General features: G+C 39.7%; 1 protein-coding gene across 7 annotated transcripts in view; it reads right to left on the bottom strand.

The window, feature by feature from the left end:
• kif6 (kinesin family member 6) overlaps positions 1–22948 on the bottom strand; it is an 87542-nt gene that overhangs the window by 4079 nt on the left and 60515 nt on the right. For 3 of the 7 annotated variants that reach the window (XM_082516973.1, XM_082516975.1, XM_082516974.1), the window contains 9 exons: positions 22198–22253; positions 14478–14528; positions 13761–13848; positions 13503–13638; positions 11701–11789; positions 10964–11050; positions 10737–10841; positions 9683–9795; positions 7367–8908 (listed from right to left, as the gene is read on the bottom strand). In XM_082516973.1, the coding sequence (XP_082373099.1) occupies positions 8892–8908; positions 9683–9795; positions 10737–10841; positions 10964–11050; positions 11701–11789; positions 13503–13638; positions 13761–13848; positions 14478–14528; positions 22198–22253 (742 nt within the window). In that variant the 3' untranslated portion in view covers positions 7367–8891. Of the gene's footprint in view, positions 1–96; positions 266–1105; positions 1273–3317; positions 7306–7366; positions 8909–9682; positions 9796–10736; positions 10842–10963; positions 11051–11700; positions 11790–13502; positions 13639–13760; positions 13849–14477; positions 14529–22197; positions 22254–22948 lie in introns of those variants that run through there. The other 4 variants (XM_082516977.1, XR_014273264.1, XR_014273265.1 and 1 more) reach the window with 4 other exon arrangements.

Genomic DNA, 22948 nt, shown 5'->3' on the forward strand with positions numbered 1-22948 from the left:
CAAAGACATTACGTCCAAATGCCTTTTACAGTCCACTGGATAGAATCACAAAGGTTAGGTTGACTTCTGTGCTGTTTGTTTGCTCTCTCTACTCACCCACCACATAATCTCCAAAGCCAATGGTGCTCAGGGTAATGAAGGCGAAGTAGAAGCCCTCGCCATATGTCCAGCCTTCCACGTAACTGAACAGCAGAGGGGGGATGACCAGAAACAGGAAAGTGCCAGCGATAAAGAACAAACTCGCTGCAACAGCCTCAAATGCTTGCTGCAAAGGACAAAAGGTTTGATATTATACACAGAGATAAAGGCTATCAGCATGCCTACACATGCCTACACATCCAATCAATGCAACAAATGTTGATGTCTTTTTGGCAGCACTTTAGTATTTGATAAACAAATGAACAGAGTAGTTAGAGTATTTCTGTAATCTTTTGTTTAAGCCAGTATTTGCTTTCAGTATCTGAAGCAGGTCCAGAAATGTGATGCTTGGCTTGTAATATCTGCCAATTCACATGGGAGCTGTGTAAGATTAGGTTTTGTCAAAGCTGTTAAAAAAGGTATAGTTTCAGAAGCTAAAAGAAACATTTTGGTGTTAGAGGTTTTAGCCAGGAGTTTGTTTGTTTTTTTTTTAAAGCTTTTCCACTTCGGTGTTCCAAAAGGCGCAAAATCTATAAAAAGATGTGATTGTTTACCAAACTTTAACCCTGTCCCTAGATTGGCCAGCAGTTACCTGGTGAAGGTTAGGAAAATAAGTGGTATGTGAAAGTGTGAGGGCACTTATCACCTGTATTGCTTGTTTACATGGGCTCCCAGCTAGTTTACCAAAGAAACAAAAATGCTGGAAAGTTGGTGAAGTTTCTTTCTATACATGTCATTTTTATGTCGTGGTGACCACTGATGGTGCTGATAAGGTTCTTCACATCAGAATCTCATCAACACTGGACATTTTAACACCTCATTTTTATTCTTTGGCTTTTTCACTAGACTGTACTAGATAATAGGCCAACCTATGTTAGCTTTAAATGTGCTTATAAACAATTTTGATTTGATGTGATCCCTAAAAAAATTTAACTCCATGCTGTAGCTAATGGACATGAAGCGGTACCTTGTGAGGAACAACTGAGACCAGTCCCTTCTCCAGCCTCCCCAGGTGGATAGTGAAACACTTCCCCAGCTGTTTGAAGAAGGCCAGGTTCAGGGGAATCCCACAGAAAGCATAAAACACACAAAACACCTGGCCAGACACAGTGCTTGGGGAGAGGTTTCCATAGCCTGTGAACCAGATAAGGAGCCGTTATTAAGCGGGGCAGGCATTTCCCACAAATGGGAAAACTGAAATGTGAAAGTGCTCACCGATAGTTGTGATGACTGTGCTTGCAAAGAAGAAGGAGCTGCTGAAGTCCCAGTTACTGGGGTTTGTGGAGTTTCCTGAAGGATTTACTCCATTTTTCTTGGCATATAAAATGACCTGTGTGTACACACACACACACACACACACACACACACAAATGCAAGCACAGAGATAGTAAAATCAGGATTAAATGTGCCTGAACATTTAATGACTCATGACACTAAAGGGAGCCAGTAATCTCACTGGCAAATATTTTAGATTAGAACACACTAAATGACGCATTAGGTCAGGTTACAGTCAGCTATTATTACCATGTATTTAACATAATGGTGGGGCCAGCAGCTATAATCCTGTATTCACTGTGTCCTGTATCTGACAACAGCAGAATCTATTTTTACATAATTTAACTGATTAATGTCCGTTGAGATGCATTTAAGGCTGCATCTTCTAAAAGAGTTATTGTCATGATGTTAAAAAAGCTTGTAGTGTAATAATTGATTCTCGTGTAACATCACTAGATATGTAGTTCATTGCATTATTAACATTTATGGTGTTGATAGACATTTATCATGGCACTAGATCTGATGCTGAACACATTTTGGTAGAGTCTGATAATGTAAAGATGCAGCACAAACTTAAAATTGGTAGAAAAACTACTCACATATATTAACTCATTCACTGCCATTGACGTCTATAGCCGTCAATTGCAGTGAATGAGTCAATGGGTTTAACTCATTCACTGCCAATGGCTGGCAGTGAATGAGTTAATTAGCCAGGCAAGGAGGCCTGAATTTTTTAAAAACTGCTGACAATCAGTGATCCACTCTCCAGGATCACTGATTGGAGAGTGGTGAGAAAGCATTTGTTATAACCAAGGTTCACTCTCCTCAAATGACCTCACCAGATCTCAATCCAATAAAACGTCTTTGGGATATAGTGGGCTGGAATCTGCATCAACTGTGTGATGCTATCATGTCAACATGCACCAAAATCTCTCGTGACTGTTTCCAGCAACTTGTTGAGTCTATATCACAAAGAAAAAGGGCAAAAGTGGGTCCAACCAGGTGTATGTAATCTAATCTAAAGTCTCCTGCATGTATGTGTACGGCTCAAGAGCTTGGTCTTATTAGCTACATTGTGGATGTGAGGGGTATGGGTGTAGCAAGAAACTGCGTCCATAATCATACAATTGTTCATTCACTTTCTGTTTTTGGAAGCACTACTGACCTCCCAGTACATTCTTAACCATCCAGACCCATCAGGTTGTCTGTGACAGTCTCCTAGGATAAGTAGCCAGGCAAGTAAATTACAGTTTTCTAATCAAAATGAGCACTCAAAGCTACTTACTGTCAAGCCTTCAACTCACATACACACACTTTATTCTATACTCAAGTGCCTTATCTAATGATTTATTATTGCACTGGAAGGAACTCAGGGTTAAGTATCTTGATGACTTCCTGAGCCACAGCCACATCATTTTTAAAACTATGATTTAAAACTATGGAGAAGAAGCATTCATTTTTGGCTTTTTCTCTTTGCTTTTCATTTCAGATTATTTTATGTTAAATTACATATATTTCAGTCTATTTTCTATCTAGAAGGTCTTACATTTTTGTAATGTTGCTCATTTTACATGAGTACCTTTTATCTTTTAATGTAAAGCACTTTGAATTGCCTTGCTGTTGCCTTGCCATCACTGTGTTGGTAAAGTTGGGACTATCAAACACATGCTGACAGTGTAATAAATGCCAGACCTTAACAAAGTACTCCAAGGCGTCTCCATCCAAGCAGGTGTAATTTGCTAAGAAATTCAACTTCTCCATCAGAAAATGGTTTCGATTGTAGTTTTCGGCCTCTCGCTCCAGTATTCGGAAGATGGTGGCTCCAGCCAGCAGGTAGATGAAATGGGACAGAGCCAAAAGAGCCGTCCAGCTCACTCTGACCCGCACCACGTGAAAGCTCGCCATTGACCTCCCGCCACCAACAGAAAGGATACGATACCAATCAACAAACTTGTTGGAGGAGTTGGTTGTTTTTTTTCTTAGTTCAGAAAGAATTGAAAGACAAACCCTCGTTCAGCGTGAGATTCTTTTTGAAAACAGGCAACGAAAGCGGTTTGCTTAAGGAGAAAGCATTTCTACATCACAGCAGGATGAGGGCAGGCTAATGTTTGGTGAAGCTCTGAGTCGATAGGTTATCAGGTCTCATTCTGCTTGGTCAGAGTCCTGTAAATTTATGGGTTATCTGGGTAATGGCCAAACTTACTTCACCTCCATTAGTGACATCTGGGCACACACATACACTTCCAACTGTTTCCACTAATAAGGGAGCAACATCTTGTCAGCATAACAGAAGTTAATGTTTGACCAGCGACAGCACAGGCCATCTGATCCCAGCCTGTACACAAGCCCAGACTCACCTACCTCTATAACTTTGGGTTTCCCCACATGCCTATTCCAAGTTTCGGCTCTGACTGTGCTCATTATGATTATTAAGGAGAAACTTAAACAGGATTTAGTTTTTCAGTCACGTAGGTTACAATAATTAAAAAAAATGTCAACACATCAAGAAAACAGCATCAACCATTAGGCATATATGGCTTACACACCCAAAGGTTACCAATTATTTAGAGGCATCTGGAAAAAATTAATCAAACAGATGTCAAATATTTGCTCTGTTTTGGTTTCTGTCATATAAAAAACGGACTGGATGTTACCCAGTGTTTTGTGATTTCCTGTTTTAAAGCCAAGAGTTCAACATTTTTGTCGTCTTGAATTTTGAACTGATATTACATGGTTATGAAGGAGCACCACCCTTTTATCCTCTTTATACTTTACATAACAGTACCATCATTTACAAACTGAACATCATGTTGTATTTCATTGGAATAACACTAGTGACTAAGACCATAATCTCACTAGGAAAGTATACTGATCTTACTCCAAAAATCAAAGCAGGAAAAAATGATGCTTCAGACCATTTTTCTGAGATTTCACTCCAGCAAGTTAAAGGGACTCAGTGGTTTGTACAGTCCTCATGTTCTTATATGCATGCTTGACAACATCAGGGCATGCTCATAATTAAATAGTATTCTGGGGGATCTCCTCCAAGATCTGGACCAGGGCATCTTTGAGCTCCTGGACAGTCTGTGGAGCAACTGGGCTCCACAGTGCAGGGAGCACAGGGCCCTTTAAAGGATATTGTGTCATCAGGCCACCTCATGAAGTCTGTTTTTGATTGTCTGGCCTGCTGGAGTTTATTTTGTAGGGTTCTGGCCTGTTCTTCCTTGCACAAAGGAGCAGATACCAGTCCCGCTGATAGGTTCAGGACCTTCCATACCCCCATCCAGCTCTCCAAGACTAACCTCCCGTCTACTGGAATCTCCTCCTTGTTTTGTGGGTTGTCTCATACAGTGCACCTGTTCTTAATTTAGTTAAAACCAGACACTGAACAGATCAGTATCCCAAAGTTTTAACTGACTTGATGCTATACTAAAATTTAAAAGTTGTCCTTTTTTATGAGCAGTGTACGCAAAGTAAAACAGCTTCTAAGGAACTAGTGCATTCTGGGAAGTGCAGCAATCCTAGCACATCCCTTAAAGTGTTCGGTGGGGGGTGTAAAAGAAGAAGAAAAAATGCATGTCATTGTTGGTCAGAAGATTTTTTTTCCATGACCAACTTTAGATCAATCTTTAGATTATTGTATTCTCTGCAGATTTACACAGTTTTCACATTTTATTTTTATTAAAAAAAAAAAAACATGCTTCAGCTCTAATTAGGCAGTTTTTCTTCCTGGGAACACCCTCTCTATTACAATTACCAGTGAACCCAGTGATCGGAAGTGATGTTCCCGAGGGAAATAACAGGTGTAATGACGTGACCGAAAAAGGACCTTGCTCCAAAGCCACTCAGCCTCGATGCAAAGCGTGCATGTGTCAAACAAATTGATGCAAAGACATGTAAATCTGTTGACAGGTCGTCTCTGATTGGACAAATGGCTTTGAGGTAGCTAGGTAGGCAGACACAGCTTATTAGCTGATGCTGATGGAGATATTGATTTTTTTTTTTTTCAAACCTGACAATCTCCCTGAGATAGCAGTAAACAAGCCTCAAGTTAAAACTTATATTATCATTGCTTACTGTGGAAATAGGTGCAGTGATTTACTAACGTGTAGAAACATGCATGTAATGACAGTATATAAGACAAAAACTGTCTAATGAGTCGGTATTTAGTAAGAAAACCTTAATTATTGAACACAGCCTGAACTCTCTATTTTAAACTTCCTTGTCAATTTTTTATGGAGTCTTCAGAAATAGTTCTACGGGTTACTTGAAAGACATCCAATGCTCTTTTTTTGGATGGTGGTTGCTTTTTTTGTTCTCTGGCAGATGTAGATGATCCCACACTGTTTCAACAATGATGAGGTCTGGGTCACAGCAGGCTAATACATGACTGACTGTGTTTCACTCTATATTTTTACATGCATACTTTCACATTAGCATTTGAAATTTGGGATCAGTGTCATGTTGAAAGAGGAAGCTGCTACCAATCAGCTCTGGATTTTTCTTTTCAAAGGACACGACTTTCAGATAGTGTTCACCTGCTATAGGTTTTAGGCCTGGCACTACTTCTTTTGTCCTTCGCTTGTCTAGTTTCCTCAAAATCTTTAAGGACACACTGCACACCATGCAAAGACATGGCAAACTTTTACCTAACTAGGAATTACTGGAGTGAAAAAATAGCCAATGGCCACAAAAAAACTTCAGAAAGAACTTCAGAAAGACTGGACAACAATTTCTCAATTCCTCCTTGAAAGTATAATATAAAGAAATGAAGGGTGTGTCAAGAGCTTTCGCTGTTCTGTGTCTAATAATAACTATTTAGTTCAGAATCCAACAAGAAGAGTTTGTAACACAATCTGAATAGAGCTTTTTACCGACTGGACACTTCTCCATGGGTGTTTCTTTACCTTTGGCACAGTGCATGCTGGCATCATTTCCCTGAACAGCAGCTCAGATCAGCTGCAGTTCCTGTAGCGTCCACTTGGTGCTGGCTCCAAAAGTAACTCCTATGTTAATGTCAAACTTCATAGCAGAAATAGATATGTTTACAGCCTGTTAACATGTTAAGGCCTAAAGTTTACATTAATTAGAGGTGTGGCTTCCTTAGTGACAGGTGAATACAGACACAGGTGGCTTTAGGTGCAAAGGGAAGGAGGGGCTCAGGAGTCAACCCATGTAGACAGCAGCCCAGTCCTGCTGCCAGTCTTCCAGTGCTGGACAGATCTGCCTGCCTAATTTGGATGGGAGTAAAGGTTTGGAGGCATTTGGAGGGGGGAGGGGGGTGAGTGTGTGTCTGTGTACATGAGAGATTTGAGTGTGTGTGTGTGTGTGTGTGTGTGTGTGTGTGTGTAACCAGTGTTCAACTTGAAAGAGTGTCCTTTCACCCGGTTAAGCAAAAGTCAACAGTCCTCCAGGTGATGCAGGTGACCTTGAAGTATAGGAGCAGATAGTCAAAACACAGTCCTGTTATCAGGGAAATTTGTTGTTTTGGGCAGTCTTGGCCTTGACAGTCTTGAGTAGCTGCATGAAGGAGATGGTTATTTGGGTTCAAATTAACAACTGCATTCCAATTTCGCATTTAGTCTAAATGTCCATCACTGGTCATCAGGTCTCTCAATTCCCGATGCAGAGCCGTGAGCTTCTCCAAGATCTTATCAATATTGCGTTCAGTAAACACAGTCTGAGTACTCACGGCTTGACCATGGTCAATCGTGTTGGCCAACCTTGTGGGGTTTTGAACAGCTGTAACCGCTTTTTTTGTTCTTCGATAAGCCAGGTCCGCTCCAGCTCCAATCAGCCAGAATACTGTTATCATGGTCCAGAACAGGTAGATCTCGTTCAATGCTGTCCAACGAGTGTCGCCAGGAAATGACGCAACAGCAGCAAACATCTCTGCAGGAGAATCGGGCTCTCATAAGTCTTTAAGTTTTAGAGAACAAGACTGAGAGACTATCTGAGGGTCCGAGTGAATGCCTGATGTAATTTTAAATCTGCTGCACAAAAACTGTTTTTGCTTATATGATCTCATACAGATCATCTTCAAATTTCAGGGAGACCTAAGAGATACTCTAATTTTTTCAGTACAGCTGTTAGAACTATAGTTGACAGTGGTTTTCCACTTTTCCAGTTAAATTCCAAAGTGAAAAAAAGCCACTGTTACACCTATTACATATTATCAAAGAGAAATAAGGAAGCACTCATGGAAAAAAGATTTATTACTAATATAAATGGCAAAAGAAAATGAGCTTTGTGCATCAACAGCTATGATCTGTGGATTTTAAATCACAAGGCAGGCAGAGTGGAGAGTTTAAAACTAATACACAAAACAAGAAACTCAGAAGTAAGAACAGCAGTAGTGTGTGTCATAGCATCGCACAATTCTGCTTCATTTTTTTTGTACATTTTAAATAGGAAATGTCCTGATATTATACACTTTTACACCCCTTTTGAATAAAGTAAAATTAGATGGAAATATGAAAGTTATTTGTTTCTGCATCATTTACATAGTTATGATTCATTACTTCCACAAACTGGAGGAGCCGGCTTCCGACTGGCCGCTCCTTCTTCTGATATCTTGAGACAAAATTTGTCAAACAGTCGGAGCAGGCTGTGATTTCCACTCATGACCATTATATCACGTCATTACCAGGAAGAAGCCAGTAACTGAGTGTGCACATTTGACAGCAGGCATAATGTGTGCGCGTGTGTGTGCGTGTGTGTGTTGTATTTCTTGGAGAAGCCTAGTACCCATGTACCGGGTCATGAGTAATTATTTCAACTGGTAGACGTGGTGTCACGGTTCTGGGTCAGTTTCCACCCAGTATTTTGAATTATTATATTTTGGTTTAATTTTGCATCAGGGATTGTTTTCTTGTTCTCTTGTTGTGTTAATGATGATGATTATGATGTTTATTATTAGAGTTTCATGTTTCTGTTTGTGTTTAGGATTTGTTCTTCGGTTGTGTCTGCTTAGTATATGTCTAGTTCCATGTGTCATTTTCTGTCTGTCTCTCAATGTCGAGTCTGCGTCTTAGTGTGATGGTTTCTTGTTCCTGTTTTATTGTGAAGGTCTGCGTCTCATGTGAGTGTGTTCAGTTTTACCTCTCGTCTCGTTAATGACTCCGAGCTGTGTCTCCCACCTGTGTGTAATCTCCCTGTGATTCTTTGAGTGTATTTAAGTCGTGTCTTCTGTGTTTGTAGTTGCTGGTTCGTCTGTGTATCCACCCTGCTTCATCTGTGTGTTTCCCTGCTGTCAATCGGTTTCTGCTCGCTCTCGTTCATGTTCAGGTTCGTGTTCTGTACTCAGTTTGTTCCCAGTATAGTTTAGTCTTTGTTCGGTTCGCCTTTTGTCCATTTTTATTTTGTGTTTAATAAACCACCATCACACCTTTACCAAGTGCCTGCGTTTGGATCCTCCTTTATTTTCCACACGGCTCATCTCACTCGCCGTGACACGTGGAGGTCAAACTTGAAACACATCACTGCTGATGTTTGCCTGAAATTCAGAAAACAAAGAAAAAGTTAGAATAAGCTATTGTGTGTCGATGTTCAAATGCCTTTGCTAGTGTTACTACACTTCCCAGAACGCACTAGTGTCTTGGAAGGTGTTTTGGGAAGACGTATACATAAATATAGAAAGAGTAAAAATTGACACTGGTAGTGCCCAAATAAAGTTGAGGAAAGAACTTAGTAAACATTTAGTGGCGAAAGCTATAATGATGGAAGAAAAGACGAAGAAAAACAGTTTAATAAACTAATAAAGCAAGAAAACAAGCAAGAAGAAAGTCAGCAGTTATTTTCCTGATAACTCCTGAGATTAAAAATCTTTTTGCAACAGTGTCGTGACCAAGAGAGATAGCATTCAAGTAACACACATGAATCCATACAGCAAAAATACTGTATTCAATATTAATGTTCAAGCAATTATTGAATTAATTCAACCTCAAATTCGCTCAGTAAGACTAGCTCCCTAAGTTGTAGTGAATGTAAGCTGGTAAGTAAGGTTTGTAATAAACCTCAGGGCTTTGTGAAAGGAGTGTCCACCATATATGTATGCTGTCTGTGACCATAATACAACACTGTGACAGAGAAGTGGAAGCAACAAGTCTCTTTATTCCCTCAGTGGACAGAAAACGAGGATAAAGAAAGCTACGAAAAGTCCTGAAAGAAGCTAAACTTTATTGTCAGGCCAGCAGAGGGCGGTGTTGAATGCATAATGCATACTGTGCTTAAGGTGCGTTTTTTGCATGTGTGTATCTGTGTGTGTCACCTGCCCTGCTGACGAGATTCTGCCTAGCCCTGATAAAAGCCAGGATGTCAGCATCAGTTTGCTGGTCTCCAGTCAGCGGAATAGAGGATGAGACTGTGGCAGAGGTGAGGGTCCTGAAATGTATGAATAGTTACTGTGACAGGCAGCCATCATCATTCATTGCTTTAACAACCCAGCAGTCCTGTTATTCTTGACTATTCGTAATCCAGAGGTTTATAAGAAACAGGTAACAATGCAGTCTCTGCTGGTGGAACAAAAGCACGAGTGTTTAACTGTGATCGTAAAAAGGTAGCTCAGGCAGCAGTGAGGCCTGTTTGATTTGTTAGCACAGTTTGTAGACATTACTTCACAAAGATATAAAAAATCATAGCCGTGCTCATGACTGAAAAAAAACAAAAACACTGCAAATCTATAAAATCTACACGTCTATATACAGATTTAAGTGCTTCAAAATGTCGACAATAAATCCAAAGAACTTTCAGTTTGTTTTAAAAATGTAAAAAATAAACAATAGACAATACAAGGACTGTGATGTCTCTTATTTCTAAAGAGATATGAGTGAAGTCAATAGTTCCTCTGAACATGTTAAATGGCAGAACTCTGAGAATATACTGGAAATAAAGCTCTGTCACTTTACTCTTTACAAGTGAAACAATAAAATACATGCACCCCCATAATTATGTTCATTAATCTGTATTAAATCTCACAGGATCTCCTGTGAGATTTAAGAAATGTAAGCATTTTATTTGTAAGTATTAGTTCAACGATGTCATCAAAACTAAAAACATAATAAAGATTGAAGTTAATAATAAAGATTCAAAGTTAAAGGGCACACGATAATGATCATAAAAACCCCCACGTAGCTACATGTGACAAAAGAAAAAATATTTTTTAGTAACATGTATACAAAGTTATACTTAACAAGACTGTGTCACTGACACTGTAGGGCCTAAATATGTTGTTCCAAAGGATTATTTTGGCCAGAAATAGTTTAAAACTCCTCTTTTGATTGTAATATTTGTCAACCTTTGTTCCAGGCCACTGATTCACATACTTCCACTCAGAAGAAGGGGTGAAGTCTGTCACCTTCCTGTTCACAGGGTTATTCTGCCACGCTGGCACAGCTGGTCCTGGAGGTTTGCTTTCAAGGGTAAAACTTCTGAAATTCAAAGAATCAGTGTATGTGTATATATATAGTGTTACATATCGTATGGCTACATGCAGTATAACCCATCAGTACCCAGAGCAAATAAATGAGAGGATCAGTGAAGCGTAGCTGACCTGAGCTCCTGAGCAGAGATAGAAGGATCTGGATTCAGGTGTCGGCCTGCTGGCGAGTCTCTCACAGTACTGCTGAGAGCAGGAGCCCTAATTAAAATTAGAAGAGTATTTCATGAAGACTGACAACAAAATACCACAGAACATTATATCATCTGTAGGAAATGTATGCATGTACATGAGCCAACCACCAGAGGGCGCTACAACACAAAAATAGTTTGTAGCAACATTTTGTTAATGGAGTTTCTGCAAAGTTCACTGAGTTAAAACTAAAGCTGCCATATTCTCAGCGCCATTTTTCTAGTTCTTGTACTATATTCCTTATAAAAAATGGTGGTTAATAATTTCTTTAATCATTTTCAACATTTGTGATGAAGTTTAGGTCTTTTAGTATTGTTTGTATCTTTCACATAAAAACATTGTTTTATTGATTTAACATTGTTCCAGCAATTGTTTGCTATTTATTAAAGTAAAAAAAGGTTTTATAGAAACAAGCTGCAGGTTGCTGGCTAAAAATCAAGTGTTCAGGCACGGAAATGAAAAGGAAACTATAATATTATTAATAAATCAGTAAAAAGAGAGTGGTTCTCATTATAACTTCGCTAGTTTTTATACGTGTATGAGCTGAATAGAAGCTAAAAATGTCTATTTAATACACAGTTAATATTAAGAGTGCATACCAGCCAACTGGTCAGACCTTTATTACATCTTTTGCAAGGCTGGGCAAAAAGCAATCTCACCCAAATCCCTGAGCTCGAGGTGTAGATGGCTGTATGGTCCTGTTCAGTGTCCCAGTGTGACTTTGGGCTGCAGCCTCTGACTCAGACTCCTGGTTACAAATAATGAAAAGTTAATTTACTGAAATATTTCTGTACCACTTCTCTACAAACAACATCATGCCAGCCTGGTAACAGTTAAATGCAATGTGGCCATAGTTCTCTTTAAAAGGACCAGACAACCTTAGGTATTTTGTGTCTTCTGGCTTTGTCATAACACAAAGTTTAAGCGATCACATGTGTGCAGAACAATAAACGTGTGAACAAAGCTGATGAATATATACAGGCACGAAAAAGGACGTCCTGCTTTGTGGACTCAAACTGCATGTGTAAGGCCCGTCTGTTGGATTTCCTCTGCTTCCCATTCGTCACTCAGTGACACATTTCCAAACTTTTCTCAGATGTGAATGAGATATTCTTCTCCATTCATAAGATCAAAACCAAAGAGCGGCAGCCAGCGACGTCTGCTCATCACATGTTGGTGCCTAACATCTTCTATGCAGTTGGTTTCCGAAACCAACCACATGACAGCCATCAAGGCTGAGGAAAGCGTGCAAGTGGAGAGACAAGTCTAACTTGGTTTTAGACATGAAATTTTATCAGCTTTTCTCTCTTTAAACTTTTGCACAAGACTTATCTCTTATTACCCACAGACAGATATAGCCATGTAGATACTGGTAAAGTACTTACACATCATACGGTAAAAGCTCAAAAGTTGATTAAAGGTACAACTGAATGAACTATATTTGAATTTTTTCTAGTATCTATACTGTGAACTTTTTCACTGTGACTTTGACTGGACCATCGCAACACCGCGATGCTTTTTCTTTTTCAGCCGTTCTGTTGCAGATTTGCTGCTGTGCTTGGGATCGTTGTCCTGTTCTGTGACCCAGTTTGAACCAAGCTTTAGCTGTGAGACAGATGGTCTCACATTTGACTGAGATGTAGCTCTTGGGTGTTTTTACAGTTTTGCTGAGCGCTGAGTGCTCCGGACCTGGGGTGAATTTCCTGGGATGTCCACTTCTGCGAACACTGTGGCATTGTCCCGACACACATCTGAATGCTCCAGACGGCAAAATGCCAAGGCTCCTGCTTTTATAAACCTGCTCACACATCCTGATAATTAATTAGTGAATTGGATTATCAGCTATTTAGCCTCTGAATTCCTATGGAAGCAGTACATAGCTGTATGGAAACTTTATTCTTCACATGTCTGTTAAAGACTGTTAGCCAACAATTTCAATAGCTAAATCTTTAGCTACTAAGATTTATGCAATATTTATAGCGTTATGGCAACTGTTCTCCACTATGTTTAGCTGGCTGCCTCCACTGTGTGACATTTTGTTCCTGTTAATGCTATCTGCTGGGACTGTCCATCATCTGTTGCTGTTCCTCTAAGCTGCTTTCCAGGCTCTTGTTTGGGTCACAAAGAGTTCCATGAAAATGTCTTTGTGTGTATTTGCCTCCTACATATCTTCCCCCCAGGACCGACTGAGCATGATGTTGAACAGAGGCTGCAAGGGTCACACTGGTGCCATAAAGGCCCCACAAGTCAAAGACAGATGCATATCAACTTACACGACCACAGAGCCCTGCATTCAGAAAACAAACGAAAGAAGACATCCATAAACAGAAAGACAAAAAGCCAGAGACAAGGCTAATGTCAAACACGTCTTTAACACTCTTCCCTGGACTTTACATCAGGCTCCCAGATGCTTTATGTGGTGTTGTCACATGGATAGGTAGAGGAAGGTAAGCTCAGCCACCTGCAGACTGGAAGCTTCCTGGCTCCACCACTTATGGAAGTCCTTCTGGAGCTTGACCTTTGACCTCTCCAACAACAGCTGCAGATGCTCAATCTCGGTCCTCAGCGCTTTTAGACGGCCAACGATGCTCTTGTAACTGACAGGAGAAATTAACGGTACTGAATTCAACTTTTATCCACGTTACGAAGGATCTGCTGTATCCAGTCAATGCAAGCAGGGTCTGCCATAGTAATTCATTAAAAAGCACTACAAATTCACCCTTTTTTTTCTTCCTCAATGTGCTTGCAGAGGTTTTCTTCAGCTGGGTCAAACTCCTCCTCAGACCCTGTGTGACTTTCCATGACACCTGTGGTGTAGAATTGATAGGTTGCAGAGAGGACAAAGGAGTTAAAAACAAAAAAGAAACATGGTCATGTTTTATATAAAATGACAAGTGCAAGATTAGAAGCTGAGAATTTGTGTGTGTCATGAGTCCATTGGCTTCAAAGAAAGCATTTAAACTTTTGGCCTCGGATAATGGAAACCAGGCTGCTGTGAAGAGCTCTCTGATGCGGATCTCCAAATAACAAGAAAAGCCTTTGGGTGGGAGGTGTTTGCATGCTTTAGAACCAGGTTTCCCCATCAAAGGTTTTATCTCACTGATCAAAACAGTCAGAATGGAGCAAATGAAGGCGTCTTAGAGCCTGAGCCGCCCAGTCTTTGGCCAGTAAGCTTTCATTCACTGAGGCTTGCTGCAAAAGCTTTGAAGTGGCCACCAGTAACAGTTGAAAAGGGGCCACAATGTGCTCAGCGTTTATCATCCTGTTTTGAGAAGAGTTCAATATCAAAAAGATGATAATAAAAAGACCTGATACTTCCTCAAGCTGCAATCCCAATGCAAAGGCAAGAAATGTGCAGAAATGTGGTGAATTTTAATTGCTTCACATGTTTGTTGTTTAGATGTTGGTGTGGGCAGAAGTTATAAATAATTTTTACCATAAGCGGCTCTCTGTCTCCTCCGCACATCCAGCTGCTTCTTCAGTTCAGCTGAGAGAAGGAGAACGACAACAAAACTTTTTAATTTCCATCAAGAGACTCAAAGCACATCAATCTCCAAGGCCACTGGGCTTCATAACTTAAAAAAAGTCGCCTGGTTCCACATGATTTCATAAAAGTCAAGCAAGTAAATGCATGACATTGTTTATGAAGAAACATTTTGGATTGTCATTCACCTACTTAAAACCCCTGCAATGCAAAACGGTTAAAACCCATGTGCTGCCTAATACAGGGAGTCCTCATTATAACCCAGAAGAAAAAACATTATTTCAAACATTACTCTTGATGATCGGCATGTTTGATTTGGTAAGACATTCCGAAAGCTCTCTCCCAATTTACCTAGGATTGAGAGTGGCACCAGCTAAACTTCTATCCATAACAGTTCTTTCAAATCTCACACTTCGTTTTTGTAATTCAACTGTAATCAACAATCTCACGCAAATCCTAAAGCTCCCTCTGGAGTTGGCCTGTCAAACTCTATTCTTCTTAGACATTTGAACCTATGATTTATTTCCAGATGATTAACCTTTTCTGCACATTTCTAACTTCTTATTTTTACTCTTGAACTCTACTAGACTGGCTTTGCATGACTTACAATTCAGAATAATTCATATTTACCTTATTTATCTTATAAAGTGCGTGAGTACAGCCCCTCAGTTCATCCTCTGCCTAATATCTATATGATCATCATCATCATCATCATATCGAGCCAAGAATAGAAAAAAAAACTGTGAAACAGTGTTTGGAGGAGTATGAGGCCTCACAGGGATTACTTCTATATACAATGACCTCATAAGTTGAAAATTTTCCCAAGTTTATTATGATTAACTACTATACAGTACTGCAGGAAATAAATCAAAACAGAACAATAGTCAAGATGGTGCTGATTTATAAACTTCCATAGTCCTCTAAATGAAGTCTTCAGTAAGCAAAGAAGCAACAAGAAGGAGGCATTCGGGTGAATGTTGATTCTCGTGGCTATAGTGCAGTCTTTACATATGGGCAAGTCATTTACTGTTGCTGAACTGAAGTGTTTAATTACATTGTTGGAGAAATTGCTAATAAACCGCTTCGGTAGTAGAAGACAGTTGTAAGTAAAGGGACAAAAAATGTCCAGGGATGCTTTTGCCATAAGACGAACACAGGATACAATTTCATGTTTATTTCATGTTTAGATCAGAGCCAGGCTACGAGATAAAAGCAGTGTTGAATGGCAGTATCTTCTGTGGTGTTTCCATTAAAGTCCCACAGGTGTCATTCACTTATAGACGCTGCTGTGCTGCAGCTCTTTGTATAATACAACCCTATCTCAAGTGGAAATCAGACAATGGGAAATCCAGATGAAGTATGTGGGGGGGAGGAGGGGGGTGGGTTTCTGTAACACCTCACATGACGCCACAAAATGGTTGGATTAGAGCTCTTGCTCGGCTTTCTCCTGTGGAATACTTTAAATCTGTTTGCAAAGTGCCCGTGTAACCAGCTCGTCTTCCAGGACCACTTTTCTGAGGGTTTCAGTAGACAGCAGAGACATGAATGGATGATGTGAAACATTACAAATGAGCAGCCCTGACACAGTGTGCCCATGATGACAGTGTTTTTCCAAATGCCTATGGAGTATGAAGCTGGGTTGTGTGTGGATAGCTGAAAATGTAGTTGTACTGAGACGCCCTGTGGCTTCGCGTTGTGGTGAGGTGGGCAGCCTGAAACTTCACTAACAGACACAGCTCTCTCAAACATGACCCACAACCCCTTTCATAATAACATAAAAGGATTAAAAAATATTTATGCCATGACCACGCTATGATGACAGGGTACAAAAAAGGGGCAGGGAGCACGTGAAGGCAACATAAAAAGCACTTTTTTTTTTTTTTTTTGGTTGGCTTTTGTGTTCACTCTGATCCGTACATGGTCATGGCCAAAGTATTCTTTAACAGATCTGTTATATTCGCCCGAAGCCCCTGCATGGCCCCACCCTTTTATTTAGCCATAAATTTTCCAAATATCTTCTGTGTAAACTCGTCACACATCTCTCTTAAAGGCTCATGGACTGCACCCAAGCAACGATCTCTTTAAAATGGGTTTGAAAAATAAACTACAAAAACTGCAGTACTTCTAATGTCCACTTGAGGTGGGCTACAAAAGTGAGTACTGTATTGACTCCTATGGTACAAATCAAACTTTAAAGCTGAACTAACCATCTTTGCAGCCTAGAACAAACTTTTTAAAAAAAACTTACTTGTTTAAATTCTTTTAAGGAATAAAGTTTGTATTATTAGGGACGTAGATTCTAACGCAGCCAGTGTTTTTGACACCTTTCTGAATACTTTTAATGCAGCTGTCGGACAAAAATATGGCTCATTTACAGACAATCCAAGAAATATGTTAAGTATGCTCCAGTTTTAGTTGGTAAAGTTACTGTCTATAGATCCATGTCTTTGTCTCCTGCCTTCCTCCGCTCACCCGGTCACGGCAGATGGCCGTCCCTCCCTGAGCCTGGTTCTGCCGGAGGCGTCTTCCATTAAAAGGGAGTTTTTCCTTCCCTTTGTCGCCAAAGCTCTTGCTCATTGGGTGTCATATGATTATTTGGGTTTTGACTGTTTTCTCTGTATTATTATAGGGTCTTACCTTACTACATAAAACACCTTGAGGTGACTGTTGTTGTGATCTGGCGCTATATAAATAGAATTGAATGGAATTGAATTAAACTGAACTGCATGTAGCCATCCAAGCTAACCAGTGTCCCATTCAAACATGGTCACTTCTGGCTCAAACACAAAAAACAAAAACAATCAAAAAACAAGAAAGCAACAGGTAAAAAGCTCCAAAACAACACAATAGGTGACAGCACCACTGCTACATCTAACTTTTATGTACAGTCTGTGCCTGAATCAGACAATCTGATTCAATGATTTTGACCAGGATTAGACAAATAACCTAAACAACTACCGGTAAATACCATACCACACCTACCATAAATGCAGCCAAAGTTTGAGATAGAAAATGTTCAATAGTGACTGTGTGAACTGTGTTTACAGTAAAAGACTGAATACTGGCCAAGGGACAAATATCTCTTATTTCTTCAGGATCTGCAGGGTATCAGTGGGAGGGAGGAGACACCATATACCCAATATGACTCTGGTTTCAAAAGGTTTAATGTACAACAGATTTACTTTTTTACCTGTCCCAGCAATGATCAGAGAAATAAAAAAGAATCAAAACTTTTTGGTCACAAAAGCCAGTTCAAGTCCCAAAACAGACCAAAAAAACAACAACAAAAATCCAGGATATTTGTCAAGTAAAGGTGGGGTGCAGACTTCAGTGCTTCTATTCTCCATCCAGGACAAGATTGTGAGCTCAACACCAAAAACTCTTCCAAACCACGCAGGGTTTCCCCCCCACACCACCGTCAGTAGACGTGCTGTCGACTTTAAAGGCTGGTTTCAAGCTACAAGCCTCAATAAATATTTGGTGATTTTTGTGGCCGGGAGGTTGAATGTGATATGCCACATAAATACCAAAGTGAGGTGAGATTTGAGCACCATACTTGCAGCCCAGCTTTCCAGCATCTGACCTATGTGTAGATGAAGAATAATATCCACAAGTAATCTGGTAAATGTTTAAAATTCACAAGACAAATAAAGAACCGCAAGAACACAGGAAGCAAGATTTGTTTCTATTAAACAGAGAGCTGCACTAAACATTCTCCATTTTTGTAGGACAGCTGGGTTCATGCTGCTGTTGACTGAGGCTTTGACCTAAACTATGGACTTTTTATAAACCACTTTAATATACGGCTAATAGCACAGGAATTAATCACAGAAACAGTCAGCGCAGTAAAATGCAGCTCATGTTAACAAAGACTACAATATTTCTCTTCTGGTATTTGTTCTAAAAAGTGTGGCACATCTCCGGCTCCATACTCATTTTTCCTGCATCTGTGGGTCACTTCAGCGAAGGTGAAATCAAAGTGATACCAAAGACGGTGTCACATGCTTCGCCCAAATTCCTCAACAAAGTAAGAAACAACAGAACTGCCCCACCAAAACTGGTGTAAAAACAGGTGTGTGTTTCTAGGAACATTATATAAGAAATCTGGAATTTAGAAATTTTTCTCAGGAATAAATATATAACCAAACCACTTGAATATTCAGAAAGCGCTATTGATTTTGATTTAGGACAACCTCCTGCCTCCACAAACATGCATTTGGAACTGTAGCTGCCTTGTAAAAATACGGCAAAGTATTACTGTGCTGCAGAAAACAGAAACACAAAACTGAGACATAAAACAAAACACAGGAAAACTGAAAGGCATCACCAGAATAACTATGAAGTAAAACAAAGAATGAAAAGACTCAAAGATGTCACAGAAAAGCTTGCAATCTGGTAGAATAAAAGAAATCAATACAGTAATCCAAGAAAAATCCAACAAAAACCAAAACCAACACTCCCGGACTATGACAGCTGGGGTTCTTCTACAGTAAATTAAAATAAATAAGAATGTTCAGAATCTACGTTCTTATACAGTGGTTTTACTGATCTAGGTCAAATCTGCACATACAGTATCTATAGCAGCGTAGCATTGGGAGCAGACTAAACAGGATATTCCAGACGTCCATCTCCCTAACAAAATGTTCTGGTTCCTCCAAGAATTTCCCAATCCAGATAACATATATAATTTCTCCCTTTCCAAATTGGGAATGCTCAGAAAACCTCCAAAGAAACAGAAGAGCAATAGCTTTATTCTGAGCTCCATCCTGATGTCCAAACTGTTCACCCTATGTGTAAACCTGCATTCATGAGCTCACTTTCCTGACTACTGCTCAGATCTCAAGTACCGATGATGACTGAAACATAGATTGACAGGTGTATCAAAAGCTTAGCCTTCTGGAGCCATGAAACCACGGTCTCAGACTTTGAGGTACTGATTCTCATTCTCGCCACTTCACACAAATTGCTTTAGTGGGAGCTCAGAATCACATCAGTCTCATACTCCTGCTACAGAAGATGTGCATCTGTGACTTTCTAAATAGAAATCTCTTCTTTCGACCTATGGTTTCAGAATGCGTCTCTGCAGTAGGACTGATCTCTAGAGTCATAGTGAGGCCAAGAAATACAGCATAAACTAGAGACTGATGCTTCCTCTAACCCTCAAGTTGGGTCCTTTAGAAAAAAGCACCTCATATTATCCTAAAAGTTTCCATGTTCTCCTTTAACCATGAGACACAGGTGGTGTAAAGTTTCCGAGCAAACCCTCCAAGATGGCATTAAAACACAGCGAGCCACTCTCCAGCCACTAAAAACACCATCTCTCATCCAGGAAGAATGCAGCTCTGTGCACCTAAAAATGTAATAAGCTTTGACAGCATTGAGATGTTTGACTAAGATGAGGAATGTGGATAAATTAGTAAAAATCCAGTTTTTCCTCGCTTCAGCCTCACTGTGTGGTCTGCAGAACACATTTAAAGAGTTAATAATCTGCATGCTGTCAGGGTTGATTTCTGCATGACATGTGACAGATTCGTCTGTGTCAGCACCTCATGCAGTGAAGGCTAAAGACAAAAAAAATGAATTCAGAGGGTGATAAGTGTACACTGGCATGTGTGGTGCTAACGGGCAAATGCTACTAAACCACTGAGCGTGCTCGGAGGCAGCGCTGATGCCAGGCGTTGGTGTAAACCTATCCATTTCAACGGCATGTGAAATGAGCCACAGACAGAGCAGGGAAATTTATAAATGTAGCTTGCAGTAGTAAACGCAAACCAGATAAAAACACATTTTAACTGCTCTGAGTTTACTGGAAAGTTCAACCAAACATTAATATCATTTAAACTCACTGCCAGCGGCGACAGGACTCGGCTTTTAGTGTTTCTGTAAACAGCAGCAGGTTATGACACAATACTGAGCTTCTAACAAGGCATCTTTTATGATTTCTATATTAAAGTGCACCTTCTCTGCTTTTCCTTTTTTTTCTGTATGGAACAGCTCTAGGAGTTTTTAAAATGAAGGGTTTTTTTTACCTGCACAAAACTGAAATGGAAAAAAAAAAGCAAAAAATAAAGAAACGCAAAAGTAACAAAAGAAAAAAACAAGAGAGATCAGTAATAACTAATAGTTAAATGCAGAGAGGTGTATAAACACATAGTGAGTGAAGAAGAAGAAGACGAAGAAGAAGACTCAGTGCATCTAGCCAACATCAAGAAAGTTATCACTGGAATGTCTGTTGCTATTTAACGTAATTCTTTTAGCTCAGTTCCTCAAAAGGCTCTGCATTCTCAGAGCGTTGTTCTTAATGGAAGCCTCATCTTGTGTCATAGAATGTCGTGTTACATGGAAGTATGACAGACTCCTAGTTCAGCTTGTTTCAGGCAGAGAATGAACTCATAAACCAAGTTTACAATACATAAGAATTATTTTGAATTATGACTCAATTAGAATCCAGAAATAAAAATATTTACTTGGAAATATGAAACAAAGTGCAAATGAGACAGTCTCTGTCTAATCTTCACTTTGGGTCACTTGTGGGCATTTAGAAGACACACATTGTGTAGTGAATATAGTCCCAGACTAACAGCATAAGGCTTAGAACCACTAAGCTTTGGCCTAAGCCAATGCCAAGTTTACCCGTTATGGATATCACACAGAACAGCACAAGAGTGACAGCCAAGTAAAAAGCACAGGTTGGAATCTTCAGTAACCGGAAATCCAAATGTGGAAATCTTCAGGCTGTTTCAAATGTATTAATATGGAACTTGTTAAAATAACTGGCCAAAATAACTAAATTGGGAAATATTCAAAAGTAAAGACACAAGACAAATCCAAGAAAAATAAAACTGCATTATTGTCGCCTATTGTCAGAAAGAAACAGGTGAAGTAAAATATGAAACTAGTTAAATATTAAATATCAATCAAGCTGAGGACGTTATGTTGCCATAGTAACAACAGAAGCTTCCCAACATCAAATCAACGCCCTTTCAGCTTCTTCCTATACAGTGGTATAAAAAGTCTTTGTCCCCTTCCTTATTTCCTATTTTTTTTTATATTTGTCACACTTAAATGTTTCAGATCATGAAACTAATTTTACTATTAGACAAAGATAACTTGAGTAAACACAAAATGCAGTTTCTAAATAAAGGTGTTTCTTATTAAGGGGGAAAAATCCAAACCTACATGTGAGGAGCAGGGGCAAGCACTGTTTTTACACCACTGTATCTCCGAACACACAGAAAAAGAAAAACCTTTTGAAACATATAGCGAAAGGCTGTTGCTATCGCAGCATGAACCTCCAAACTGCTCGCTCTTTGGTCTTAGCTTGCTTCATGCTATGTTAGCTCTTCTGCTGCTGATGTGTGGTAAAGTAAACACAGAAGAACACACCACAGAACTCAATGGAGCGTCTTATCAACTGTATCTCAGTTTCCATTAGGATGATCAAGTCCTTTTGCACTGCTTCCCAGCAATTTGCTCTCCGATGTGTGCCTTTCTCTTGTTTTGTATATATCCCTCTCTTCTGTTTGCTATTAATTCCTGATGATGTCTTTACTATTTATATCTTTCTTTTGAATAGAGGGCTCTATTCTATTCTATGACAGAAGACTGCGCACCTGAACATTACGCAGCTCTTGAGTGCAATGTGTTTTTCAAAAAGAATGAGAAAACTTACTGATTCTGTTTCTGGCTTCATTCAGTTCCTCTCCAAGTTTCCGGGCCTCTGCTGATCTGTTCAAAAGAATCAAAGAATTAAAAGCAAAGTTCACCCCCAAAATCACATTTACATATGCTTCCTCTGGCCTGTTGTGCTGTTTATACATCTGGATTGTGGAAATGTCTGGCATCTCTTAAGGATAGAAAATCCACTGAAAAACAATACAACAATAATGTGTCTTTACTAGAGATGGACCGATCCGATATTACGTATCGGTCCGATACTGACGTAAATTACTGGATCGGATATCGGAGAGAAATAAAAAATGTAACCCGATCCATTAAATATCAATAAAGCACCTCACAAAACTTGCGACACAGCGTAACTCGGCCCATAACCATAGCACGTCGGAGCAGTGTGCTCATGTGATAGAGCGGTTGTGTGTATTTGGAGCCTCCTACCAAACCGGCATTTCATCTCCGAGGAAGTGATCCCAGAGAGAAGTAAAGCAAGTGTGTAAGTTAATATCTGAATGTTTGTAAAGCATTCCCACGTTAAGCTTAACAACCAATATATGGAGCGACTGCCTCTTCTCTCTCCCTCCCTCTCCTGTTGCTACTTCAGTCATGAAACTGATTAATGATCAGCTGATCGGCTTTTCTGTCCAAGTCCGTCTCTCTTCTTTGTTTTTGGCCCACTTTGCGCCAGAAAGAGGAAACCAGTGGCTGAACATCAGCAGAATGTTTAACCTTGATAAGCTGTTGTTAGA

The sequence above is a fragment of the Aulonocara stuartgranti genome (assembly GCF_965226115.1).
Source record: "Aulonocara stuartgranti genome assembly, chromosome: 19".
Lineage (NCBI taxonomy): Eukaryota > Metazoa > Chordata > Actinopteri > Cichliformes > Cichlidae > Aulonocara > Aulonocara stuartgranti.